This window comes from Lathyrus oleraceus, chromosome 5, assembly GCF_024323335.1.
Source record: "Lathyrus oleraceus cultivar Zhongwan6 chromosome 5, CAAS_Psat_ZW6_1.0, whole genome shotgun sequence".
NCBI classification, from domain to species: Eukaryota; Viridiplantae; Streptophyta; class Magnoliopsida; order Fabales; family Fabaceae; genus Lathyrus; species Lathyrus oleraceus.
The window spans coordinates 228,823,662-228,845,187 of record NC_066583.1 but is presented as its reverse complement, the minus strand read 5'-3'; the positions used below and the strand labels follow the sequence as shown (position 1 = coordinate 228,845,187).

Below are 21,526 nucleotides of genomic sequence, written 5' to 3'. Positions count from 1 at the left end.
CTATCACATTATTCCAATAAAATGATTTTTTTCAAAACTTGCATGAGCATTGCATTAAAATTACCATTTCTGAATGAACAATTTTAATTGCAAGTTAGTACTTGACATCAAATAAATTCCAAGAAACATTCAGGGAAGAACTTGATCATTCGTCAGTACTGACCCGAGTCAAGAATATCTCAAAAGTCTATGGATCAGAGACATGGCATCCGATGACTATGTTGACCTAAGAATTGGTCAGCCTAAGACAAATCTCCAAACACTAGTCGATAAGGGAGGCAAGACCACCATAAGATCCAGACACTGGGGAAAGTCATCTCAGACCATGACATCGTATAATCGTTCCCAAGGCTTCCTTTCAAAGAAAAATTCTTTAAAAGATCATACAGACTAGGGCAGACAAGTTGCAAAAGGGGTAAAACTGCTCCACACTTTCAAAGTTGGTCAAGCTGTCTGTGCCAAGCACCATAAAAAGGTCGTAGGGCCAAGAAAAAGCACAATCATCATGCCTTAATTACGTTGCTATGCTCATAAGATCATTTGCAAGCCTTCATGGTATATCAAGAAAATAAGTTGAGGTGTTCTCTCAGGAACAAATACGCAGCTTATCAGCAACAAATCAAACTTGGGGCACCAAGAGCATCCACATCTACTTTCCAATAATCACATAGTCAAAAACTAAGTTTCGGGAATTCAAAAACTTTCGCCAACAAAAAGTCCAATCCATATTGGGAACTACAAAAAAAAAACAAAAGTCCAATCAATATGGGCAACTACCAAAAAATAAAAATCCACCTGCTGGCATCTTTATGAACTCAAATCCAATCAACATTGATACCCAAAAAATCTCACCTTCAAAAAAGGGATACCAATCCAAAGAAAAAAACAAATCATCTGTTTGCATTCCCACATGTATTGCATACAACATACATGCATAACTTTCCTGCCGAAACATGAAGTTTCATATCAAGAATAAACTTTCTCACCGAAACGAGAAGTTTTTGTTAACGTGCACCACATGCATACATAACACATTCCTTTCCGTCAACCCTTTGACAATGAAAAATCCTTTTCCATCAACCCTTTGATGATGCCACTCCTTAGTAAAGTTCTTTCCACCAACCCTTTGACGATGTCATGAACCCTTTAATAATGACATTCTAATTTGTTTCTTTCCCATCAACCCTATGATGATGACATTCTAATTTGTTTCTTTCCCATCAACCCTTTGATGAAGATATTCTAATTTGTTTCTTTCCCATCAACCCTTTAATAATGCCATCAACCCTTTGATGAAGATATTATGAAATTATTTTTCCATTAACCCTTTGATGATGTCACTCCATAATGAAGTCCTTTTCGTCAACCCTTTGGGGATGAAAAACTCTCTTCCATCAACTCTTTTATGATGATAATCCTTTTCCATCAACCCTTTGGTGATGTCACTCCATAGTGATTCCCTTTCCATCAACCCTTTGATGATGATGCTTTATAATTGATCCTTCACCGTCAACCCTTTAACAATGACATTTCCCTTTCCATCAACCCTTTGATGATGATATTCTATAATTGATCATTTTTCGTGTCAACCTTTTGATGACGATATTCACTATCTTCCATCAACCATTTAATGATGATATTCCTTAACAATCTCATTGGAAAAAAAATAAAACCTTATAAAAATCTGATTACCCAGTTGCATTCCCACATGCATCGTATGCATCACTACATGCATGACTTTCCCTCTGAAATGGGAAGTTTTAAAAACACAATCCTATCAATCAATAGCATACATGAATAATCCTCCCACCGAAACAGGAAGCTTCATCGAAAAATAAACAAAAAACATTTGCATTCCTACATGCACATATAAATATCCTCAGCAATTGCATCCTACATGCATCATTCCATGCATGGTATCTCCACCCAAAGTGTAACATCATACACAAAAATCATACATAACACCAATCAGGATCCAAGATCAATCATGAGTATCATGGTTGTTCCTCTTGCAAGGCAACGATATTTCTCCAGAAGAGTCCTTACCCCACACGTGCTCGTGGAATTATTTCCTAACAGTTCACCCTTCAACTTTGGTTGATGATGATATCCCCAAGCTTTCATTATGTTTCTCCCCAAGTAGAGGTTACCCTAAAAAGTCTCTTATGAGATTTTCCTCTGCAGAGCTTCGCCAGTAAACCTCCTCCAAAGGGAGTCTTTTCTGAACTATTTCCCCCAACAAATGAACGTTTGAGATACTGCTCTGGTATCCTCAGAGAATCTTAGATACAATTGGGATTTTATTCTGCTGTTGGGATATCTCGATTATATCATATAAAATACTACTTCGTTGATCCTTAGAGCTCATAAGCCTTTATTTTCATATGCTCTAGTATCCGCAGAGAATCTTAGATACGATTGAGGTATCATTCCACTATTGGAATATCTCGATTATATCATGTTAAATACTACTTCGTTGATCCTCAGAGAATCTCACCTATTTTGTTCAAGATACTGCTCTGCTAATCTTTAGAGAATCTTGGTCTTATAACTTGAATGATTGTTCCATTCTTGGAAACTTTCAGTTATACCGCGAAAGATATTGTTCTGACGATTATCAGAGAGTCTTGATTGTTACATTTTATCTAATGACATCTTAACTAAAAAATTTCCCTACAACTCATCATCCAAACCAATGATGTGAGTGTACATCTTGCTCTTCCACCATTCAAATTCAATAGAGTCACCACTGAATGTTAGTGGTCCAACAATATAGTTATTTTGACCAGATGTACTTTGATCATGGTTGTTATTACCACGAGGAGAGCCTCCAATGAGGCTAGTTACTTCAGAAATTTCAACCATGATGGAAAGAGTATTTTTTTCAAGATCTTTTCTACACCATGGTTAAGTGTTATAGTACACATCGGCTCTGATGCCAACTGAAGGTGAGAAAAATACACAAGAGGGGTGAGGGGTGGTGGATTATGTATTCCAAAAATCGTCTCACTTCTGATCGTGCAACTTTAGAGTCTGATAACAAAAATGGTTAAAACAACGGAAATGATTATGATCAAAAGTAAAAACCAGCAACACACAAATATTATCTTAGTTCCTCTTCTCAACTGAGAGTAGTCCAGCTCCCGTGCCTCAACAAGAGTTTTTCACTATAATCAACAGATTACACTTTGCTCAAGAAGACTTACAAGAGACTTCATTTGCCCAATCAACCTAGAAAGAGACTTCTGCTCAATCCACCTAGAAAGAGACTTCACTTCTCAAGCACATAGACAAGAGACTTCAATGCTCAAGCACGCAGGAAAGTGACTTCCTCTACTTAAACAAATAGTTTAATAGAAATGATAACCACTGTACTTAGATACACAATCATAAAGCATAATAGTTGTGCAACAACCATAAAGGTTCTTAACCTCTTAAGATTCCTAAGATACACAAAGATAAGAAATATTAAGATCTTATGCAGTAATAGTTACAAATGAAAGCTCAGAGTTATGCTCAAGATATGGTATTGCATTGTTGTACACCTTCGTTCAAATCTTCAGCTTCCTTTTATAGAGGTGGAGAAAGAGTCGTTGAATGGTCTAAACATAAGAGCAAACTTAGTGAAAAAGCACGCCAAAAGAGACGTTGGAGAATGTATCTGGTTAGAAGCATTGTCCATTGAATAATGACATTGTTCAGAACACCTTTTGAAGTACTAGGTATCTACCAAAAGGTAGAATAGGATGAAGAAGTCACATTACCATTCCTTGAGCCTTGCAAAATAAAACCCTAGTTGATTCGGTTCAAAAATCTGGCATTTTGACAAGACTAGTCTACTTTGATATAGTGTACGAATTAGAGGCTCGTCAAGCCTTCAGAGTCTGAGTTGTCACCAGAGGTAGGAAATCATGACCAGAGTCTGGGCCTTCAGAGGATGATGAACAAATTTAGAATTATCAGATTCTAACCAATCAGAATCAGAATTATATTGCTACTCCACATATGCTTTAAATTATGATTAATTTGGAATGAGTTATACTCTTGTGATCCTGCACACTAGAATATATATTAGTATACCAATTTGTTCTTTAAGTATTTTGTTATCATCAAAACCCAAGGGATATGATCAATTTTGTTCCAACACTCTCTTCAATGCCTACTCTCTCCTTCAACACTTCTTTCATTTCACTATTTACACAAACCCACCATGGTGAACCACAATCCAACACTTCCTTCACCGTAAACCATCCCCATCTCCTTCTCACTTAACTTCATCATTAAAAACCACCAAACCCAACACCTTCTATCACCGTTAAACACATCACACTGAACCACCACCCATAAAACCTCACGCACCCTCCGCCTGCAACCGATTCAAATACTCCACTCCCTTCATCGGTGAACACCGCTGACCACCACAAGCAACTCTCACTCTCTATTCCAACAACCTCACCACTCAAAATCACCAAACACAACCGAGCTCACGCTACCACCTATAACTCACAATCGTCGTTCCCATCTTCTGGCAATGATCCCATCATTGAATTGGCCAACACATCATCTCCCTTGCGTAATCGCTCTCGAACCCGAATATGGTTGCGAATACGATATTCTTTTAAAAGGTTTTATCGATATTTTTGTATTCCTTTATTGTAATAAATAAACTTCGGTGACGATTCTGTTCAAATATATTTCCCCGAATGTGCGATGCGCTTCGTGAATGATCATATTTTTCGAGGTACGACAATAAGGTTTGGCACAAGAAGATAATAATGGAAAAGATAATTGATCGAAAAAGAACAGTTGAACTACGAAAGGGTGTTTAGAAAGAGAGATGTAGAGAATGTTGAAATTTAGGTACATAAGTATAATAAATATGGGGTATATCGTGATAAGAGAAACAAAGATAGTTGGAAGTGATTTTTTCAGGGAATTGATGGTAAATTTTTTGATTGATTTGACATCCATTTTGGTTCAGTTTTAAATTCAATTGGAACCAGAAAATTCAAAGACAAAGAGAAAATGAAAGTAATAATATCATAAAAGGTGTAGAATAGTTGTAACTGAGAATTGAAATTGAACTTTAGATGTTATTCAATTAGCTTTTGAAAAAATTGGACAACAATTGCAATTGAGCGTTGACGTGGCAGACAACAAAAGAGGGGCATAAACGAATTTTTCAAAATAATAAACCTTATATTATATAGACGTGTTAAAGATAAAACGAAAAGAAGATGAAATTTTATCATTAAATTTTAATATTAATTTTTTTAATAATAGACAATATTTGAAGAAAGAAGTCACACATTAGTTAGATAATTAGTTTTATATTGTTGTGGTTTTTATCTTCTAGAATGAGTCAAAATATTAAAAAGGAAAAAGATAAAAGTCTAGAATAAATTTTAATAAAAAATAATAATAACAAAAAATAATGGATAACGACGAGGAAGGAGGGAGGAGATCCAACATAAGTTTAATTACTTTCATAAATAATTTTATTCGAAATATATATATTTATTCTAAATGAGTTGGAGATAAACATGAAAATTTATCATTATTTTAATTTACTAATAATAAATAATAATTAAAATAATGATAAAGTTGGTAAAAGAAATTAAAATTTAATAGTTATATAAGTAAAAACCATGTGCAACATACAAGTGGCCGTGTCAAAAGATAATTAAGCCGTGGTTTTGAAGTTTTTCAATTTTTTTATTATTAATTTAATTAGAAGAATATGTCGGCTTTAACATTCTAGATGAAAGTAGGACCTACAAATTCAATCCAATCCAATTCAACATTTCAAACGAACTCGTAAAGAAAAAGACATGTATTGTTGTTACGGAATAACGATCCAACCAACCATAACACCACATTCCATCACATATTTAAGCATTAGACCCAAATTCGTAAAACTCCGGATCCGAAATTATGGTTATGGTTCATTACTCAAAGTGAAAGCTTCGATTAACAACAATAATAACCCCATTTCGTCCAAATCTGAGTTAACCTTGTATGAAATTTTGGGTATACCCAAATCCGTATCCATGGTGGATTTGAAGCGCGCTTATAAGCATGAGGCTCGAAAGTATCACCCAGATTTGTCACCACCGGGTCAGGTTAAAGAGTATACAAAGAGGTTCATTATGGTGCGGGAGGCTTATGAGATGTTGTCAGATCCAGTAACGAGAGCTATTTATGATAGAGATTTGGATAAAGGGATTTCGTTCACATTTTCTACTAGTAGACCCTACTGTCATCGCACTAAACATGATCATGATCAGGTATGTAATTATGTAATCAAAATTTATATTATAATCACAATTAATATATTGAAATTAACATTAAGTATATGATTTAAAATATCAGGTGAGTGAAGAAAAGAAAGAATGGAAAAGTGTGTGGGAATCTCAACTATGGGAGTTGGAAAGAAGAAGTGATTGCAAAGAGCGTAGAGGAAATATGACTTGGGGTGCTCGAATGCGTCAATGTCGTACTCATTAGATAGATGAATTAGCTATTGAATTTTGAATAGACAATTTTATCACTCCATTATTATATTTTTTGTTATTGTCTTGTGAAGTTTTATGAAAGCTAAAAAAAAATGTTAAATGCATGATTTTCTACTTCTTCGCAATTAAAGTATTTGAGATTAACCCTAGATAAATAATTTAATGCATTGTATAAAATTAAATTAAATTAAATTTAAAGTAACAAATGGAGACTAGCTAAGAAAGTTGTCACTTAAAAGCATATGCAATGGTAAGTAAATACATTTGCTTTTTTCAATTAAACTCAACTCTGAAGTTGGACAATAATGAAAGCCCTTTACATCGACGAATAATTGATCCAAATTTTGAAATTAACTTAAAACTTAAAATAAGATATAATTATTGTGTCGATATATTATTCAAATATAATATTTTTCACATTAAAAAATTTTATAATATTTCTTCAATAATTGTAATAAACAAATTCTTTTAGAAGTGATAAAGAAAATTATAGTTATGAATATTTTAAAACTCTCCGAATATTATTATTTTGTTATGTAATCAGAATTGGTGTTGATCAATAATGAAGGTGTAGCGGTAAAAAGTTTGAGATTAATCTATTGATTAACTTAACTCGCAAAGTAAGAGTCGTCACCGCATTTTTATTGTTTCAAGAGGAAAAGAGAAAAAGTACAAACAAAACTCAAAGAAGTTAAGGGTCCGGAGATTAATTATGCAAAGGAAATGTATTAGCATCCTAAACATTCATGGTTTTTCATGGGAACCTTTTTGAAAATATGTACATTTTATTTTGAAAAAAGGGGTTGTTTGTTAAAAGATTGGAGGGATGAGGAAAGAAGCATTTTTTTTTGATGTTTTCCAAGACTTTAAAGTCTCATGCCTACGTACCAACAAAGTGTAATGGAGGATCAAAACTTTGTAGTTCGTGGTAAAAATAACAAAAGGAGTTTGTTTTGATTTATTTTTTATAGAAAAAGATATTTTATCATTTTAAAGAAAATACTCAACTAGTCACTCACAAGTATGAGCATTTTGCACCATCATGAGAAGGACTTCAACTTCGATAAAATTGACAAGTATGCCACTAGCTCTTACAGATGGAAAAGAATTATCGTCAATACTATGGAGATAGGAGAATTATAACTGAACTATGGAAATGACTCATGTTTAATGCCTTGAGAAAAAGTTTTAAAAAAGAAAAGGGCACAAAGGGCACAGAAATGGTTTGAATGGGTTATGCATTTTTTAGTCTTTTGAAATTGATCTAAGTATGTTTAAGATGGATTGACATTTATTAAAAAAAGTTTTGAAAATCACTTGACAAAAGTCAAGGTTTATTGAGAAAGTGGTTCAAGTTTAAAACAAGAAGGTTTTGAAAAAGAAGGAAGATTTTGAAAATTAAAGAATGGGAAGGAGAAGAAGAGACTATCCTAGAGCATAAAGTAAAAGGTAGGGAGGAAAGATTTAACCAAGAAGTAGCAAGCTTTATATTATAAGTCAAGTAAGAATTCCCTCCTTTAAATTAAGCCTCAAACAAGTTAAGATAAGCCAATAATAATCCATGTGTCAGATGAATCCAAAGTAACCAAGTTAAATCTTCACATAGATGTCCAAAGTCATAGGTATCAGATGAATTCCAAGGTCTTAAGTCACAAATTTCAAAGTAAGGTTCAAGATCCTAATTCTAAACCTATAACTCCATAATGATTCCAAGGATAGTAACAACAAGTCAATGAGTTAGGAGAAACAATTTCCCTTTTTGTTAATGCCTTTTTTAACAATGATATGAAGAAATGTCCAAATGAACAAAGAACAAAATGACATAAACACAAATAATATGATATGAAATGCTAAGCATAAAGCATAAAGTAAGTGACATGACATAAAAAAATAAAGGCATAAAGGTAAATGACTTTGAAGTAAAGGTTAATACAAGTAAAGTGTTAGTAAAAGATGTTAGTAAAAATGAAAAGATGTTTTGGTCATCTTTGGAGAACACTCAACTATCCACTCACAAGCATGAAAATATGAACCTATACATCATTTATGAGAAGGACTTCAACTTGGATAAAATCAACAAGTATGTCACTAGCTCCCACAAATGGAAAAGGAACAACATTTTCACACAATACCATGAGGAGTGAGAGACTTACAATCTCACTTCTAAAATGGCATTACCTTTAGGACAAATTTAGCATTATGTTAAGCAATCGTAATTGGACTTATGTAGAAGTCACAACTATCTGAGGTCGGTCAACAATAATATTTGTGTTAATACATGCTAGAGAAATGATATGTAAATCATTCTCCTAAAGCCATGCCACATAAGAAAAGAAAAAGAAAAGGGATGATCAAGCACAAAGGTTAGGAGGATGGTCTATTACTTCAATCCATATTTCATGACACTTAGGACAAGCTTATGCATCAATCCAAAGTACCTTAAATGATTCATGATCACTTAGAAGGTAGATTTGAAATGATGAAAGTTCATCAAGTGTCAATTCACACATCATGAATAAGATGGACACAAATCCATCCAATTTATCAAAGGGAAAAAAAAGATGAAGAAGAAAGGGGACAAGAGAGGTCACACCCAAATTGAATCGCAAATTTGATCAAGTCATCATCAAAATCAATCATCCAATTTGGTGGATTAGAGTTTTCACCCCATCAACACATAAGATCCATTGAGTTTGATGAGACTTGAAGTCAAAATCCTCATGATCTAAGGCTAACAAAATTCCACAAGGTAAAATAAATTTAAAATAAAATTAAATGAAATAAAAAATGCACCAAAGGTATTTTTAAATGATTTTTAAAATGGAAATAAAATGGAAAATTCACAAAGTCCTTCAAAAAACCAAATAAATGGCCAAGAAAATCATGGAAGGTTGCAAAGAAAATGAGAAACATATAATAAAATTTTCAGAATTTTTAAATACAGAAAATTATTTTTAAACCAATTAAAAGAAAGGAGAAAAGAGAAAATTCATGAAAAATAGAAAATCAGTGAAATAAAATGTGGAAATATAAGAATCAAATGAAGAAAAATAAAAGAGAATTTTAGAAATTATTTTGGGATTTTTTGGATAAAAAATTAAATTACTATAAATTTTTAAAGAAAAAGCCATTTAAACTAATAAAAGAAAAAGAATTAAAATCAGAAAAAACCAGGAGCGTTGGATCACACCTCATTAATTGGCATGGCAGATCCAACACCCCAAATGATGAGAAACACGATGGAACGCGCTGCAATCAGAACACGGGACCCAGTTTGAATTTAATCAATCAAAACATTTCAAAATGTCAACGTGTCTGGTCCAAACTCAGACCACCTGAGAAATACTCCGGTCAACTTCTCCGATGAGCTTCCACCTGAGTTTCATCGTTTGGTAACTTCAAGACACGAGACCACCACCATTGTGATCCTCTTCTCATCCTGAATTCAACCTTATGCCTCAAATTCATTTATGTGAACTGGGCAAAGGGAATTTCAAAGAAGTTTCATAAACAAGCAAACCACAAAAAATAAAATTAAATGATGAACACGATCAATGAACATCAGATAAGTTAGGGGAAAGCAACAGAGAGTGAAGGACTACATTGTGGTAACTTGTTTGAGTTTAAATGATGCTCAGAACTACCTTATCCAGATGGTGATCAGAAGTTGATGAAGCTCGATCTGGTTGGAGCAATTCAGAAGGTCTCAGAGCTTGGGAATTGTTGCAAAAGTTTCAGAGGATGCCGATGGATCTAATGGAACCAAAGTCAAACTGAATATATATACTTTTCCATCATCCTCAAATTTCTCCCATTCTTGTGCATCCAAGTCTTCAATACTTCTTTGTGCCATGACTTGCTAATTTCTTCATGATCCATATATTTATTCCATGCCAACTTTGAAATGTCATACCATGCCAAACTAAGTTGAGTACCATGAACATGTTCCATAACAGTTATCATAGTCCTCCGTATCAATTAACTTCAAACATAATTAGACTAACATGTCATAGCAATCCTAATTGGCTTTAAAATAACTCAATTCAGATTCTACACTAACTCTGTTACAATTCAAAGCTAACCCTAACTATCAAATATTTTATTCTAACTGCTACTAATAGTCTATAACACTTTAATTAACTAACAGGGAACATTCTAACAATCACATAACATGGGATTCAACATCTAACATTGCATATAACTAACATTCATCTCTCATTACAATGTATTAGAACTGCATTAGCCATATAGAGTAACTGTAAAATTCAAAACAACATTAACTCTAACTATCAAATCTCATTCACATAACTAATTTTACTAACCGGTTCTCTCTAACCATCTTTTTTTCTTTTAGGAGTTTTGTCGATATTTTCCCTTTCCTTTGGAATAAATAAAGTTCAGTGGCGACTCTTTATTTTTCGCGTAGCAACAAATGGGAACCAATTAGTTAGTTTTGCGTTAAGTGTTAGCTTTCGAATGTTTTCTTTCCTAGAGTTATTAAAAGTTTGAGAAAAAGAGAGAAGGACTAAAGATAGAATTTTTATTATGGTGACTGACGAGACTTTGAATCTCGCTCCTATGTATCTCCATGTGCAATGGAGAACTCAAGGTTTCGTAGTTCTGGGTATAAAATGTTTATTTGTTGGTCAATTTTAGTGAAAGATATTTAGTCACATTCGAACAAAAAACATTGTTTACTACCCAAAATAGTGGAGGAGGGGGACATTTGCATCACAGCAGAATAGATAGACATATTATATTTGTAGGAAAACGTTGCTAGCTTACTCACACGTAAAGACGAAGCATTGTTTTGCATCATCTTGGGACGAAACATCTTTTGTTTATGAAAAGGGTTTAAGTTCGCGCTAAGGCGAAAAAGAGATTTGATTATTTATTTTTGTTTTATGTCGACGACGAATATTTGAACAAGAGCTAATTACGGATAACACTCAAATAGTAGGGGAAGAAAGAAGAAATTACTTTTACCCCAATCTTTTTTCATCCACGTTAATTATAAAAAAATTTAAGCGAATTAAGTCGTAAGTACTTTACCGGAAGACGAGTATTCGAATAAAAACTAATTACGGCTAGCACTAGAATTCTCGGGGAAGAAAGAAGAAATTACTTATGCTCCAATCCTTTTCTTCTAATAACGACTAAACTAAACTCAGTTAATTTATCATGTTTTGAACTGATGAGGAGTATTCGAACAAAAGCTAATTACAGATAACACTCAAATACTTGGGTAAAAGAGAGATATTGCTTCCTTCCCGTCCTTTTTCAACCGATTTTATTGATAAAAGATACTCAACGCGCTTCGGATAAGCGGAAAAGAAACTCGATGTTGACCGAGTGTTTTATTCGCATTAGTTTGAAAATAATTTGTGAAATGGTTTGACATTTATTTTAAAAATGGTTTTAAATTGATGGTGAAAAAGGTTGAAAAAATAAATGAAAAGCGCGAGTTGTAACACGGTCGCGAATTTCATCGTAAGGGCGCGAATTCTAGCATGAGAACGTGAACTCTAACACGATGGCGTAGATAAACTTTGCACATACAATATAGTTACACAAGCACACATTCACCACAACCGAATCAAAAAGTAAACAAACTCAAAGAAGCATGTGTTAAATTATCATAACGCGTGGACATGAATTGAGGTCACGTAACGCGAAGATAAGCGGGGCAAGTCTGCTACACGCAGAATTTAGATTCGATTTAAATGTAACGAAATTGAATTGTTATATGCTACCACAAATCGAACAATAAGTTGATAGCTCGAACTGCATTCATCGCAAATAAAATCGAACGCAACGAAATATATCATAACGAAAGCAATGTACTAAATGCTAAGTAGCAAAAAGCAAATGTGAATTGACGTTATACTAAACTACCAAAAGCACTTACAAATCTGAATTAAATGCGATGACAACTGAATTGCTTTGTAATATCGCATGTAAATAAAAGAAAACCAGCCAACAACTTGCTAACGCGGAATGCGCTCATCACAATCGAAACAAAATGTATATAATGCAATGCTGATAAACAACCAACAGCAACACGTATACTGAATATTTACATCATTATATCGAGAGAAAAATCAGCAATGTTATGGCATTAAAATCATGTTGAATAAGAGACTCTGATCCAATTTGAATGCAAAAAAAAATAGAAGAACAACAGCACAATCACAACCAAAAATATTTAGAATATTACAGCATTGAAGACAAAAATCCATCAGCGTCCCGAATCAATACGTATTGAATGTATGGATTGTTCATATCCAATTTAAGCATAATGTGAACAAAATGCAGCAGCATAATCACAAATGCACAATCAGAGCAACATATTTACACAATGAGAATCAAAACATAATACACTAAAAGTGTAGTAACACTTTTGAATTGAAACGTTGAATCGTTGTTGTCGGTGTTGATCGGAGATGTTTGTGTTATTGTACGGCTGTAAAATGAATATGAAATAGATCTTGATGTCACCGGAGTTATCGTCGCAGGTGGTTGTGGAATAGCCGGAGTTATGGTTGCGGTTTGGTGGTGGTTTTCTTCGTGTGAATAGTAGGTGGTAATAGTTGAAAGAGAGATGTGACATTCGCTTCAGGAGAAGAAAATCTCTTCTTCTGTTTCAACTTTTTATTACCTTTTTTATTGATTTTGAATTTCTAGTGAGAGGAAAGTAAAGTGGCGCTTGGCTATGTGAAAGAGGGAGAGAACCAAGAAACTATCTACATTCTTCCTTCGTTCTCTAGCCTTTCCTTTTCATTTTTTTCTTTTTTTTTCTAATGATTCTTTTTATGCTTTTTTGAAATGTGGAGAGGATCATAAGGATATGATGAGAGAGAGGTTTGTGGGTGGTTTTGTGATATGGAGTGAGGAAGTATCATGAAAGGGAGGTGCAGTATTCTCTTCCCGTGAGTGAGTGAAAGATGAAAATCACATATAACTTTTTCTTTTTGATTTCACATTCTTTTTTTATTTTTGAATTGGTTCAGAGAGAAATGTGAGGACAAGTGGCGGCGCGGAGGATCTTCTTATGCCTTTGCCAATGACTACTAGTTAGTAGATTTTTTTAACAAAATAATCTAATTTTTTAAGGAAATTCCTAAAATATTTATGGTTTCAAAAAAATTCTCAAACTACATCATTTTTAGAAGGAGGCGTCAATTCAATTGGCGACTCCTCTTAAATTTTGAATGGAGGCGCCAATTGGATTGGTTATGGCATGTGCCCTAGCCAATCCAATTGGCGTCCATGTGTATTTTTATAAAGGAGGCGCCAATTGGATTGGCACCTCAGTGTAAAATGCAATTTTTTTGTTATATATAGATGTGTAGTGTGAGTCATTGTTCCACATCTCAATTAATCATTTGACAATCATGTTTGGTGTTCGTTGCCGATACGGAAAGGTGATTTATGCGAGAGACACACCTCTGATGTTTATGTTATTTTGGAACATCACTACGTTCGAGCAACTGAAGAGGAAGTTGGTTCGTTGGTTAGATGGAAAAATACCAGAAGGGGAAAAAATTAGAAGTATTGAGACTCTGCAGTATTTTTGGTTGGGTGCGAATGAAGACTGATAAGGATGTTAGGGAAATGATGTTCGGTCGAGATGGCATCAATTTGATTGTTGTAATCAATTAGAAATATTTCTATTTTCAGTTAGCTTATTTTGTACTGATGTTTGTGTGAACCTCGTTGTAACAAAAACTTTATGATATATAATGATTGAAGGTTACAAAAATACAATGTTACAAAAAGCTTATGACCTAGATGATGCTCCTTGATTGGGACAGTTGTTCTTGTTGTGTCCTGGTTGACGATAGATACTACATAATTTTATCATTTTATCAGTCGAATCCATTTATGTCCTGATACATGTGTTGTTTGGCCTTCCTTTTTTCTTTCTACACATCTCATCGTTGTGCCAAACTATATCACCTTCATATGGAGACAAGTATTCCTCCATTGGTAGTACCGAGAAGCTTTTATTATATATATTCATGACAGTGACGGTCTTGTACACATCAGATAAATGGTTGTAAGCGTCTTAACGAGTATATGCGCATGCTGCAATGACATGGGGGTAAGGAATGCGGAAGGCCTGGAATTTTCCACAGTCGTACCAACTTCTGTTTAGTCTAACATCGTAGGCTAAATTTGGTCTCCCCTCGTTGTGGTCCATTGTTTCCTGGACGCTAAAACTTTGCCTATGACGGTCAAAGACTGTTATAGCGTGTGTGCTAGCTTTGATGCTCTCCTCTTTCATGACTTTCATGCAACACTCACTGAATACTTGCCCAGACATTAACACTGCACTCCATCTTTCACCTCTAGTTGTGAACGTAGAAGCCAACCTATAATAGGTCGATCTTACCAAGGCAGTTATTGGCAGATTTCTAATTCCTTTGAATACCCCGTTCATGCATTCCACAAGGTTTATTTTCATGTGGCCCCATCGACAACCTCTGTCAAATGCCCTTGTCCATTGCTCTACTGGTATGTTATTTAGCCATCTCCCTACGTCTTCATTAAACAGTCTAATTTCATCACGATAATATTGAAATGACGGTTGAGTTAGAGCATACACATCATTAACCACCTTCTTGCGAAGACTCTTATCTTTTATTGCACGCATGAAGTTTTGTGCAATATGTCTAATGCAATAGACATGGGTTGAAGGAGGATCATGTCATTCGTTGTCATGGTTGTTGTAGGCACTCTCAATGGTAGCATGTCTATAAAAAATCAAACAGAGATTGGCTTGTGGAGCTACATGCGTTCTGAGATGTCGAAGAAAGAAACCCCATCCACCGGCCGTTTCACCTTCAACCAGAGCAATGGCAATGGGAAAGACATTGTTGTTGCCGTCTCGTGCAACCGCCATAAGCAAAGTACCCTTGTATTTGTTGTATAACTAAGTGCCATCAATTTGAATAATAGGTTTGCAGAATATGAAACCTTTGATGCATGGGTCAAACGCCCAAAAGAGACGGTGAAAGATTCTATTACCTATAACACATGTTTCGTCTGACATTATGGCTGGCAATGTCTCACATGCAAGCTAGTTCGAAGTGATGTGTCACACATGCAAGCTAGTCCGAAATGATGTGTCAACCATGCAAGCTACTAAGAAGTGACATGTTCAGCATGCAAGAGAGAGGACAGCCACGTGTCAGACATGCAGACACACACTCCAATTGAATTGGCGCCCCCATTCATTCCTTGCATATGGGCGCCAATCCATTTGGCGACACCTTGTATTGCATGCATGCAGACCTCAAAACCAAGCAATCAGACCTAGGTGTGTCATGCATATCCCTGTGGAGGCGCCAATTTGAATGGTGACACCATGTATAAAATGCACATGGGCGCCAATTCAATTGGAGACCACATGCAAACACAACTTTTCATGCTCCAAGTCATTTGCCTATAAATACATCCACACCATCAACACTTTTTCCACACCATCACTCACTACTTCTTCTACAATTTCATCTGCAACAACTTCTTGTAGTTTCATCTGCAACAACCGCTTTCATCCCCGATAAAATGTCTATCCTCATAATGGGCGAATCACATAGAGGAACGGTTGCAAAAATAGCAACTTATGTAAGCGTTTTCTTCTTTTTTATTTGTTTTAATAAAGTCCCTTTTAATAACATACCGACTTAGTCAAGTTTTTTGTTCTTTCTTTTATAGGATGTTTCAAGGTTTCGGACTCGGGTCCACGAATATGTCCATATGGACCCGATGATTCAACCTTATGTTGAACTCGCCGGTTTTGGTCATATAAGCAAGATTTTGTCTTTGTCGGTAGATAACAAATTCATTCTTTCTTTATGCGAAAGATGGCGTCCAGAGACACACACATTTTGGTTCCCAATCAGTGAGTGTACCGTGACGTTAGAAGACGTCTATATGCTTTTGGGACTTCCCATTGAAGGTAAGGTTGTTAATGGTAAAACCAACTATGCAAATTCAATTTGCATGGACCTCTTGGAGACTTATTTGTTAGATGATAACTCAAGAGGTCAAGGTATACTCCTTTCACGGCTTAAGTCATACTATAACAATTTATACTTAGATAAGCATTCTACCGAAGATGCTCGAATAATAAACACTAGGTGTTACATTATGCTCTTAATTGGTTCTTTTTTATTTCTCGAAGGTAGTGGTTCTAGCATGCATATTATGTATTTACCTTTACTTAGACATGTAGATAGAATAGGAAGTTACAGTTGGGGATTTGCTTGTCTAGCATATCTCTATAGATCCTTGTGTAAAAACTCACACAAAGACACATCTACATTTTATGGATGTGTTGTTTTGCTCCAAGCATGGGGTTGGTCAAGACTACCATCCCTAGCACCCGTCAACAACAACCCTTTCACTTTCCTGTATGCACAAAAGTAAGTTGTTTAAATTGCTATATATTTACTTACTGTTTTAAAGATTATTATCTCTAACAAATATTTTTACCTTTTTGGTGTAGATGGTTTGCACGTGGTATGAGTTACAACAGATATCCTAGACATTGTATTACTCAATATCGCAATTTGTTGGATCACCTTCGACCGACAGACGTAAGGATAATAACCTCATTATTTTGTTATAATTTGTTAACTTCTTCTACCTAGATTATAATCCTATTTTCTTTCATATTTCAGTTCATTTGGCGTTCATACCTTAATTTGGATCATGGCCATGAGGTCAACGCTGAAGACGCGGCCGTATGGACTGCATGCACACCGATAATACGATTCATAACTGTGGAGATGCACAACAGTGATCGTGTGAAGTAGCAGTTCGATATGCCCTAAAACATCCTAGATCCCCCAACAAGCCTAGGAGAATGGCATCTACGCAAAGTTAACGACCAATGGAACTTCAATCCATGGCAAAGCTTCGTAAGATCAGAGTGTCGCAATGGAAGCACCACCATGACCATGTCTTAACTGACGTGGTCATGCCAAATGAAGAAAAACCAAGTCGTACTTATATGGTTTGGTACAGATCGGTTGGTTTTCAGTTCATCGCAGAGGATATGTACCTGTACGACCCACGCCAACAAACCTACACACCTGACACCTCAACATCAAACCCCTAACAACATTGTCAGATCGGATACACATAACCCCCTGTCCGTCAAACGTTCCGTTCTACCAACACACAAACATACAACCAAAACATGTCATACACCCAACCCCAATACCAAGAGCATACCCCATACCACCACCAACAAATTGACCATCAACCTGAGACCCAACATCGCTTCGCACCCACCACATCACCCTACCAAAGCCGGCTTAGCCAGAACACCCAACGATCATTCAACATCAACCGCCCCTCCTCCTACCATAGCCAAGAAGCCCAAACCTCACAAAACCAAAACCTCCAACAACACTATCTATACCAAACACCACAACAACCTTTCCTCGACGCATCATTCACACCCATGTCTCCCTTCAACCGTCCCGGTCACCCACCAATGAGTCAACCACAACCCAACTACTCTAGCATGGGTCATGAACTCAACTACGGCGGTACACCCTCGATGCATACTGAAGATTATGTCGACTTGTCTGACTACCTCAACAGGTCATCTCCTGTAGTTGGTAGTGACGCTTCTGGCCCCTCAGATGCTAAAGTACCAGTAGTGAATCATCAATGTGGGTTAGGGCCACGGGTTAGGGTAGCTAGGGGATGTGGGACCGGAGGTCGGTTAGGTGATCCTGGTCATCACTATTAGGCTTTTTTGTGTAAACGGAAAATTTTATTAATATCAATTGGTCTTATTTCAAAATTATGTATGACGTAGACCATTTAGTCAAAAAATTGCATTTTACACTGAGGTGTCAATCCAATTGGCGCCTCCTTTGTAAAAATACACATGGGCGCCAATTGGATTGACTATGGCACATGCCCTAGCCAATCCAATTGGCGCCTCCATTCAATCTTTAAGAGGAGTCGCCAATTGAATTGGCGTCTCCTTCTAAAAATGGGTTAGTTTGGGAAAAATTTTGAAACCAGAGGTATTTTGGGAATTTCTTTGAAAAATTGGGTTACTTTTGTAAAAAAATCCTAGTTAGCATTTATAGTATGTACTGAGTTATTATATTTAATTAATTCCACGATTACTCTTAGATATTTTAAATGATCAAAATGAATTAAAACCTAATGAAATAAAATCACCAATACTTTTAATAAAATAAATAAGAATTAAAATTGATTATTTATTTTTTTTAATTTTTTTTTATATTTTAATAAAAAAAATAAAAGAATTTAAAATGAAAAAAACCGACGGTAAAAATACGCGAAAAAATAAAATAAACACATTAAAATAATATACGTGAAATAAAGTTTTGTAAAATAGACAGATGTTGATCAAATTTTGCAGTTAAAAATTTCCGAATGAAAAGGTTCAGACTGATCGAAATGTGATCGCAAACGGAATCGAAAAATTAAACGAACATATCGGATTAAACTACGCAAACTTTATATCAATAAAACTGACAATTGCAACCTCAATCTCGAAATTTTTTGTCAACTAATTTTACGTGCAATTGAGAATCGATTCATAGGTTTGTCTATAAAGTTTTATTCTAGTTACTTTCTAGGAAGTATGCTTAAAAAAGTGCATATCATGATATGCAGATGATTGATACAAATGTCATGTGAATACATCAATTTATTATTTAGGGACAAAATTAGGGTATGACACATAGTCACTAATCAACGGGTGAACCAACAATCAAATAAATCAAAATTTTCATTTTTAAAGCAGTGGTAGTCATTACCTATTTGTTTTGTACGTGCAATCAAAAATCAACATCAAATAAAGCATATTCAACAACTTCAATAAATCAGGATGTGTCAAAACGATATCAATAACAACATTTGAGTCGTCCCTATTTCTAGTCCATCACATATATTTCTTTCGATGTATAAGACTCAACAACATTTTCATTGTCGTCAATGGACCTCTCTTGCTTGTATTGTATGTAGCTCTAGCCTTATACACTTGGATAACACTCGTGAGCTTTTTTGGATCTTTGCCTTTCAAAGCAGCAATTATGTACCTTAGAGCCAGATTGTAATTCGTCATGTCATTCACAAACTGTCTTTCATGATCTTTTAGACCGTCCAGTATGTCATGGCCATCTAAATCCTTAGATAGTTTATGATTGTGAAACTCAGACCTAACCATCACCTTCCAACTGCTACCACTTGGCACAGATCTTAGTCTAAAAGGACATTTAACTTTTATACCATAAATGCCTTCTGAGAAATTATTATTTTCAGATGTATTTTTCCTTTTGTAGTTTCCTCCTCTCTCACAATCCATAACTAATTTATATCTCATCCCTCACATCCCATTTGTTGTATCATAACGAGCAATGACAACAATAATATCATGTTGTTTACCAATGGACCGTGCTCATGTTAATACTTCGGAACGAGAGAAAAATATTTGTCATTTACAACATATAAAGAGTAAACTATCAATATCAGAGAGATAGAAAAACCTTTAAATTTTGAACATGCTAAAAAGAAAAGATATAGGGCCAGTGGTGCGTATAATCTGTAGAAAAATTTGTATACGAGCCTTCAGGATTTGGACCGCACAAGTAAAACATTATTCTGAACTACCGATTTTTTTTATTATAGGTGAAAATTCCGGTATACTAGAATTTGGAAATAATCAATAAATTTTGGTGTTTACCAGACTTTTCAAAATACCCAGTAAATATTTTTGCTTTTTTCAAGAAACTACCAGAATTTTAAAAAAAAATGGTATTTCTTCATCGCCAATTCCAAAAAATTCAATAAAATTGCATGTTTTTTTTCCAGAATATAACGGATTTTCTTATATTTCAGGTATAAATACAAACTTTCCACAAAATGCAAAAAAAAAATGTACCAAATTTTTTTCGTTTTAACTATCGATTTTTTTTGAAATTTACAGCTTATGAAAAGTATTTTCTTTTTACCAAATGTAATTTTTTATTGATAAATAATACAATAGACATTTTTGTCAATATGCAAATATGTGGGGGTGGCATGCCAAATTCACAATATATGTCCATAATTCAATTTAGTCATGTTTTGGGTTTAATGAGATTTGTCATTGTAAAATACATTTCTTCCAAAAATAATAAAGGAATTGTTTTTTCCACCATTAGGGGTTCTCCCAAACCATCATGAAAAGACTAAAATGTCCCTAGTGTATAGATGCATCTCCGAACGCACCTTTTTCAACCATAAATGAGGTAAAATGGTGAGAAACCCTTATTTTGTTAAAATTTGATTCGGAGATGCATCTCCCTATGCACGAAAGGTTGATTCCGAGATGCATCTCCGTAATCCCCCTTAGTTCATTAGCCAGTGAGATTTCTGAAGATGCATCTCCGTTCTCCAGAATATGTTCTGTTAAATCAAAGCAAAAACAGACATAAATAATGGCATAATGAAAAACCAACATAAAATAACTCCAAAATAAACATTACATAGATAAACATTACATAAATTTAACATTGGATGTTATTAAAAATAGGTGGTTTGGGACGTTGCAAAATTTTTATAATATTTTCGACTGATCTTTGAATCGTTGCATCCACTTCATCGGACCCTTTGTTGAGTAACAGCAAAAGGTATTCCACATCACTTTCAAACAATCATTTGTCTTAAGTTCAAGCATGGTGACCCGTATGTTCCCTTCATTGTCTATCGAGGGTGAACAGTACTCAAGTTTGACACTTCTCTAATTTTCTGGATATCACAAGAGAGTATTTTATTTGGTTTCCAGAACGACGAGAAATATGTCCTCGTATATTTGAAATTGAAGAGAGGGGGGCGCAATTCTAATGCACAAATTCTAGAGGGAGATATGCAGTCATTTTGGTTTGTGTAAAGAAAATGGAATGAGACCCTATTTATAAAAGTTATAGAGCAATAAGGACAAACATGATCATATTTGCATGAAATATTTC

General features: G+C 34.8%; 1 protein-coding gene across 1 annotated transcript; it reads left to right on the top strand.

Annotated features, from left to right (window-relative positions):
- The first annotated feature begins 5,799 nt into the window (after positions 1–5,799).
- LOC127083191 (chaperone protein dnaJ 20, chloroplastic) lies at positions 5,800–6,610 on the top strand. Its single transcript, XM_051023443.1, has 2 exons — positions 5,800–6,287; positions 6,373–6,610. Exons 1-2 carry the CDS (start codon positions 5,832–5,834, stop codon positions 6,505–6,507), a joined length of 591 nt encoding a protein of 196 aa, XP_050879400.1. The 5' UTR covers positions 5,800–5,831; the 3' UTR covers positions 6,508–6,610.
- The last annotated feature ends 14,916 nt before the right edge of the window (positions 6,611–21,526 follow it).